Source organism: Pteropus alecto, unplaced genomic scaffold (assembly GCF_000325575.1).
Source record: "Pteropus alecto unplaced genomic scaffold, ASM32557v1 scaffold49, whole genome shotgun sequence".
NCBI classification, from domain to species: Eukaryota; Metazoa; Chordata; class Mammalia; order Chiroptera; family Pteropodidae; genus Pteropus; species Pteropus alecto.
In genome coordinates this window covers 969,942-977,710 of record NW_006443131.1, presented here as the reverse complement: position 1 = coordinate 977,710, position 7,769 = coordinate 969,942, and the positions used below count along the sequence as shown (strand labels likewise).

General features: G+C 55.6%; 1 protein-coding gene across 1 annotated transcript in view; it reads left to right on the top strand.

Moving 5' to 3' along the window:
• The window catches only part of PRCC (papillary renal cell carcinoma (translocation-associated)), a 19,837-nt gene that overhangs the window by 5,308 nt on the left and 6,760 nt on the right, over positions 1 to 7,769 (top strand). The window contains 2 exon segments of the mRNA XM_025040886.1: positions 3,511 to 3,558; positions 5,977 to 6,543. Coding sequence (XP_024896654.1) covers positions 3,511 to 3,558; positions 5,977 to 6,543 — 615 coding nt within the window.

The window sequence follows — 7,769 nt, the reverse complement described above, 5'->3', positions numbered from 1 at the left end:
GAGGCTCTGGCGGAAGCTGGTGACTGGTACGCCGTGCGTGTGCTTCACGCCGTGGAATTGCACACCGAGAAATGGTGAAATGGTGTTTTCAGTTGTTTATGTTTTACTCTGATGAAGAAAAAACCCACTATGCTCCTGTACTTCTCTCCGTCGGGAAGTTCTCGGGTTGCAGGCAAGTCTGTGTGCTGAGGCCAAGCCTGTGGCTTCTAACCAGTGGCCGGTAGAAACTGAACTGATTTGCTCTCAATAGAAGCCAAATTGATTTTCCTTTCAGATCCTCCGAGGCAGCTGTTTCTCCCCTCCCCGCCTCCCTCCCCACCTCCCTCCCACCTCCCTTCCCAGGGTGGCCGGAGGGTGCGTGGCACACCTGTCACTTGGATCGCTCAGCTCCCTGCGTTTGGTGCCCTCAGACGAGGTGGTTATCTTTAGTGAAGCGTTCAGGCAGCTCCGTGCTGACCTTCCCTTCTCCCTGCTGGTTCCCGGTCCGGCCCTGCCTGCCCAAGAGTGCTGAGTGGCACCTCACCCTCTTTTTGGAGGGACCGGTGAGCTAGTTCCCTGTCTCCAGCCTCTTCTGGGGTGGAGTCGGCTGAGGTGGTGCGCTTCAGCACCTGCACCCTAGGCAGGCGCCGGGCCCCACCGATGCTCAGCTGCCGGCCTTCCTCCCTGGCCGGTAGATGGCCGTCTCTGAGCCCTGTTTGTCAGCTTTAAAGAGGTGAGGTTTCCTCCTCCCCCTCCTTTAGCAGTGAACAGTCGTGACTTAACAGGGTTTAGGGGCTCAGTCCATTTCTGAGGGGCTTATTTTGGTGTTCTGTTTTGGGGGTCCATCATCGTTAGTGCCATCACGAGACGACTTGTAATGGGATTCAGTAGGTTCGGACGCCATGTTCAGGAGAGAAGCCTGCCCCTGAGGAGCCAAACGGTCCTCTGAAGATAAGGCGTTGGGAAAGAAAGAGGTGTTCCCGGAGTCTTTGTACTGTTTTGTTGTTCTTGTTTTTAACGTGTGTTTAAATCTTAAACGTAGGTTGTTAGTGTAAATGGAAACGGTCTGTGACATTTAAAGAGAAATTGAATTTCCTTCCTGTGGCTGACCTGGCTTTTAGTTCTGTTAGCCATAGGACAGCTTGCCTGCGTTTTCACAGTAGCCCCTTAATTGGTTTGTCACAGGATCTGAAAAATAAGAATATGCTTGTACAGTTTTGTAAATGTAATTGTTCTTAAACTTGGGTAAAATTCATTTATTCTAGATTGTTTCCATTGGACCCATTGCCTGAGGTGTTAAAGCTTCAACACTCCTGGGACCGTTGCGAGAACCTTACATACTCTTTAGGGAGGTGCTTCTGTGTGGACCACTGGAGAGGTGGTCCCGGGAAGTGGCCAAGAGCCTCTGAGGTGGTGGCTTGGAACAGAGAAGAGAGATTGAGAATACTCAGGTGTTCGGGGCTTAAGGCTTGTTCCTTGGTCGAGTTGACATCTCGGCAGACCAGAGAGCGTGCTGGCCCTGAGCCCTGTTTAGGGTCTTGGTCTGTGTGTTTTCATGCGAAGTAGCGCACGCGGTCTCTGACCGTTTTTGTGAGGCTTGAGAGTTAAATGGCTTACCGGGGCCCCCCAGCTGGTAAGTGGCAAAGCTGAGACTCAGAGCTGTATCTGAGTCTTGTGCCTGGTGCTCTGTCGGCCGTGTCACGTGGGGTCTGGTGGGGTCCGGCCAGTGTGGGTTCAGGCCTGGACCAGCGCGGTGTTGCTGCGGGGCGTGGGAGCCAGCCCCGACCCAGCCCTGTTCCAGCCCTGTTTAACTCTCTGAGCCCTGCTTGCCTTACCTATAGAGTTGAGATGCCGACAGCTACCTCGAAATGCTGTCGTGAAGATTAAACGAACGGTGGTAAGGGGCATGACACGGACCAGGTGTCCTTTCTGTCCCTCACATTAAGTACCAAGACAGATCTGCCGTCGGGGTGGTTTCTTACATATCTGGCAGCGGTTAGTAATTGAAACCATCGTGTACTGACTGCTGTGAGGCGACATCGAACTACAAGACAGGGCCTTGCTGTCATGTGCCAGGCGAGAACGCACGCGTGAAAGATGTAGCACTTACAGAGAAAGCCGGGTGCGGGGAAGAGCAGGGTGCGATTCGGCAGGGAGACCTCCAGCGGTTTGGGGTCAGGAAGTGCAGGGTGGAGGCCAACGGGAGAGCGAGCAGTGGTAGCGACGCAGGTGCGGGGTGCGGGGCGACAAGGCGGGGTGGGGCATGAAAGCGGCACGAATGTAGGGGCAGCAGATTCTTCACGGGGGCGTCTAAACACGCTCGACGCCCTTTGCTCTTCTTGGCTGTATCACAGTCACCTGGTACTTGTCATTCTTCTTACTGAACTGTGAGTCCCTTGAGGGCAGGGGCTGTTCCCTGTCACGGCGTACACAGAAAGTCTTCACAGCACACTGGAGTAAGTGGTCCAGGCTGTGCCTCTGGAGGGCGTGGCCAGGACTCTAGCTGAGTGGACCGGTGTCACAGCTGTAACCTGGCCTTGGGACCCCACACGGGTTCTCAATCACGGCACTCCAGAGACCCAGAAAGCGGCTTGTCCGAGGGGGAGGGCCAGCTGAGAAAGACAGGCAGCGGCTGGGGTCTCATGGGCTCTTGGAGACAAGCTGGGATCTTAGATTCCTGCCCAGTCACCTTTGCTCAGGGATGCTCCGACCAAGGTCCTGAGAACCAATGGAAAGCTTCTAAGGGTCTTAGTTGGAGATGAACTTTTAAAATGGAACGTCAAGCCTGCTGTTCATATCCTTGTATCTTCCTGATAGTTGGGGACGCTGAGGACCTGGTATTGAGCTCCGAGCTTAGGTGTTTTTCAGTGTGAGAGCTTGCGTGGGGAGCGGCCCGGTGAGTTGCAGGGGCAACGCAGACGGCCTCCTGTCTTGCCCCGGATTCTCAGTCGTCGTTTGCTTGTCTTCTCCCTGGACACGAACACTGTCTGGCAGACAGTAGATCATCCGTGGAGAGGAAATGGAGTTCTGCAGTGGCTTTGACCTTTACTGCCTCATCGAAGAGTAGCTACCACGCCGCGTAGTCCCACTGGAGCCCCCAGCCCTGTGGTTATGTAGCCTGTAGAAGCGGTTTTGGCGGTGGAGCTGAGATTGGGCGAGACTGTGGGCCGGATCCCATTCATCTTTCAGTGGACAGATTTGTAGCAAGAAGAATGGGTATAGCCTTTTTTCTACCAAAGACTAAGTGGTAGGAAATAGTCTTAATTTAAGGAAATAGAAATGGGTGCCAAGAAGGCTGTGCAACAGGTCTGGGGCGGGAATGAGTGGCCAGGGAGGTCAGCGCACAGCCCGTTCTCTGGAGCCGGCCGAGAGCAGCACAGCCCTGCTGTGCGGCCAGGCCCAGGGCGGGCGCCTCTTGAGCAGAGGAGGGCAGGGTGGCTGCTGCTGTCCAGTCCTTCATGTGCTTCACTTAATGTGTCTCCTCTACTGTCCCTCAGCAGTGAGGCCTGATTGCACTTCTTTTTCTCTTAGTCAGATTCCGAGGAAGATGAACCCACAAAGAAGAAAACTGTCCTTCAGGTAAGCTTTGTGACGCGACAGAAGCCATTTCTCCTCCTCTCGTGTTGCTTCCTGAGCAGCAGCGTTTAGGATGCCCAGCTGTTTCCAGGGCGGGCGCAGGTACTCGGGCACTGGCTGTGCAGGTGTGGTTCAGTTCTCTTTGATAACAGACCGTGCGCTGCTCTGCCCTCCGCACGGTGCCCTGACTAGCCTGGTGCCGCGACCGCTCTCACAGGGCGCAGGTGTACGGACGTGGACCGGCAGGCGGCCTGATTCATCACTTTCAGGTAAAAGGATTTTTCAGGAAGGATGGGATAAATTGGTCAAAATGATTTAAGGAAATAGCTGTATTTTATTTAGTTAATAAAATCTCTTGATTTTTCTATTTTTTTCAATTACAGTTGATATTACACTAGTTTGATGTGTACAGCATAGCACAGTGGTTAGACATTTATGTATCTTACTAAGTGATCACCCCAGTTAGGTCCCACCTGGTACCATCCAGTTATTACAGTATTATTGACTGTATTTTCTCTGCTGTACTTTTCATCCCTGTGACTGTAACTGTCAGTTTGTACTTCTTAATCCCTTACCCTTCGTCATCCAGCCCCCGAGTCCCTTCCATCTGGCAACCGTCAATCTCTCCTCTGTATCTATGAGTCTGTTTCTAGAACATCTGTATTTTAAAATTATCCATCTTCTCCCTATCTCATTTTTAACCTGGAAAATAAACAAGTAGCACTTACCGTGTGCCCGGCACTGTCCTCAGTGCTTCAGTGTTCAAATGACTTGATCCTCGTAAGTGCCTCAGTCATGGTGTTATCTTCATCCCTGTGTTGCATGTGAGGAAACAGAGCTTACGGGGTGGGCGGCTCAGGGTCAGACAGCTGGGGCGGAGCGGGCGTTCGGGCTTGGGCGGTATCACTGCAGAGTCCGGGCTCCACCTGCTGCTCCGTCATCAAGACCAGAAGCCCTCCACCAGACAGTGCCAGGCGATGGTCTCTCTGCTGCCGGCGGTTTCCCCGTGTCTAAGCTCCTTTATTCTGGCTCCAGGGGTTTCTTCCTGTCTGCCCGCACGTGGTTTATACACTGTCTGAACTTGTGCTGATCAAAAGCGGTCCTGTGTTTTTAAGGTCGTTGTCTTGTGGTTCAAGGGTATGATGCTGAAGTTGCCCCTTCCCCTGGCCCTGTTCGGGTGTCACTTCCACTGCTGAGAGGTCTTAGAAGGACACAGTCACGTGGAAGTTAGAAAGGGAACTGCCCAGAGTGTCCATATCTGAGGCAGGTGACAAAGGGGGAGTTATGTGGGCATCTGCCGCACTGAGACCGAGCGTGGTCGTTGTTCTCGATACCAGAACGGCTTCCTGGAGGAGTGGGCCGGCATCTAAAGAGATGGAAGGACACTGGCTCGGGTAGAAGGCCCCCTGGAGTAGAGAGCCGTCTCCCTGGTGGTCGGGAGGGATGAGAGCGTAGGAAACCGAGCCGGTGGGCAGGGTGAGGACCAGCACTGCAGAGGGGTGCGGCCAGTATTCCAGGTGTCGTCTGGGAAGTCGAGCACTTCAAAAGCGGCCTGAGGATGTGCTCCACCCGGCATCTCCGTCCAGTCCCTGTGACCCTCAGCCTTGGGTCAGCCGGGCTGGAGTGACCCGAATCTGTGAACACAGACAGCAAGGAGCGGAGCCATTTTCCGATGAGTAGCTCTGCCTGGCCCGCTTGACTCAGAAGTCGTCTTTCTGTGTTCCGGGCGCGTCTGGCTGAGGGCCGCAGCGCACTGTGCACCAGGGCAGCGCCACGGTGCCCATACTGCGTTCTCCTTTCTCACGCTGGCACTTCGCTCTGAGGTCGGCCGGGCTGGTCCGGCAGCAGACAGCAGCGTCTGAGGGATGCTCATGAGCGGCGGGAGCTGTGGACAGCTGAGCCCGTGAGCTCACAGATGGATACGGGGGAGGCTCGCCTCCGGCATAAAGAGCCGCCGGCACTGCGGCTAGAGGGCTTTCCTTGGGCAGGGGAGGGGACTCTCGGCAGCATGCACGAATGTGTCTTGGATAGAGCCTTGTCCTTACTCCGAGCAGTGACCCAGAGGAAGCAGAGAGAGCGCTGGGCGTGCTGGGAGGAAAGACCACGTGAGCTTAAGAGCGTTGCAGGTGCCCAGAGCGCAGCTCGTGGAAGGCTCTGTGGCAGAGGCAGCGGAATGGGCGGGTTGGGAAAACGGGGACGACATCTCACCTTGGGAGAAACGGCCAGCAGAACGGCCCATAGGTCGGAGGGGTGGGCTGGGGCGGACGGCCTGAGTATGTGGGCGTAAGAAGGCAGCAGGGCTGATAGGATTTTAGGCTGGACTCGAGCACAGACCTGTAATTCTCGTGCTCGCCGTCCATAGTGTCGTAACGTTTCACTTGTCACCTCTCTCCCCTCCTTCCCCAAACCCGGGTACACCAGGGATCCGGCGAGGGAACCGGTCTGTCCGCCTTGCTTCCCCAACCTAAAAACCTGACTGTGAAAGAGACTAACAGGTTGCTCCTGCCCCACGCCTTCTCCCGGAAACCCTCGGATGGCTCTTCTGACACCAGGCCCTCCAGACCCGCCTCGAAGACCAAGCCCTCCTCCCTGGCCCCCGTCGTGGGCACCACCACCACCACTCCATCACCTTCTGCCATCAAGGCTGCTGCCAAGAGCGCCGCCCTGCAGGTGACGAAGCAGATCACGCAGGAAGAGGACGACAGTGATGAGGAAGTAGCCCCCGAGAACTTTTTCTCCCTCCCTGACAAGGCCGAGCCCCCCGGAGCTGGGCCGTACCCTTACTCCATCCCTGCTGTCCCCGAAGAGCTGCCTCCAGGCACGGAGCCAGAGCCGGCCTTCCAGGATGACGCAGCTAACGCCCCCCTTGAATTCAAGATGGCAGCAGGCTCGAGTGGGGCCCCTTGGATGCCCAAGCCTGGGGACGAGCGCATCTACAGCCAGTTCTCCACATACGGCGGTGCCAGTGCCGCTGGTGCTTATTATCAGGTGGGTAGGCGAGGGTGTTGCAGCTGGATGGTCAGGGAGCGTCGAGCAGTGAAACAGCCTCTGGGGGTCACTTCGGCTGAATTACCGAATCCTTTGCATCTGGGTCTTCCTATACCTGTCATGCCTCAGCACATACTACCTTTATTCCAAATGACATTGGCCTAAAATTTTTAAGCCTTGAAGTCTGACAGGTAGAACCACATAATTGACACCTTTATTCTAGAAACAAAAGCTTATTGTAGGAGCTAGTGAGGGGTGAGGATGGCTGGGGGTAGGGAGGCGGAAGAGGAGGGTCTGTGATGGAGATCAGTCTTCGGTGTGGGTGAGGGAGGTAAGTGACCTGCGGCCTAGGTTTCTGATCGCAGTGAGTCTAATGAGAGTTTCAGGGGTGGGGAGTACTGAGAACGCAGAAGGAAGGGGAGAGGTGGGTCCGGGGAGGCGGGGGGGGGGCGTCTGAAGGGTCTCAAGGGCATGGGTGAGAGGCCACGACCGGGTCACCAGAAGCTGGAAGGACTGAGGTCGGGCCTTGGAGAGGGGAAGCGGGAGGCCAGAGTCCGGGCGGTGATGGAGGATAGGGTCCGAGGCGGTGTGGGGTTTGGGTCCCAAGCCGTGAGCGCCTGGGCGCATCCTTGACACCTGAGTCTCAGGTCCCCCAGCTGCTAAACCAGCATAACAATGGCCACCTCATAGGCTCGGTCGAAGAGGTACAGTTGCTTAGCCCGGTGCCTGGAGCACAGCAAACACCCAGCAAATGGTTATGACAACTGTTCATTCAAACGTCATTTGGAAACGCTGTTTCGGTTGTCCTCTGTGTCCTCTGTGACCTCTGTGAGGACACCAGGTTGTGAGTAGGCGTGAGACTTTCTGAGCACTCAGAGCTGCCCAGCTGCAGTGGCCCCGGAGTCTGGGGACTTGGGGCAGCAGCAGTGGTCCTGGTGGTTGAGCAGAGGCAGCTGGCCGCTCGGCCTGGGAAGCTGGCGGAAGTCTTCCTGCCAGCCTGGCATGGTTAGAAGACGCAGGGCCCCGTTACCCGTGCGGTCCCCTGAATGGGCAGTGTTAACCATTTTCGGGGGTGGGGACCGTGTTCACATCAAAGACGGAAGACAGTTGTTTCCTCAACACTCGCTGTTAAACCTTCTTGTGTCCTGTGGCTGGCTGATTAGGGACGATGCATCTCCACAAACGTTAGAAGGAAGAGGAGAGTGTTTTGATCACTTTAGCAAAAA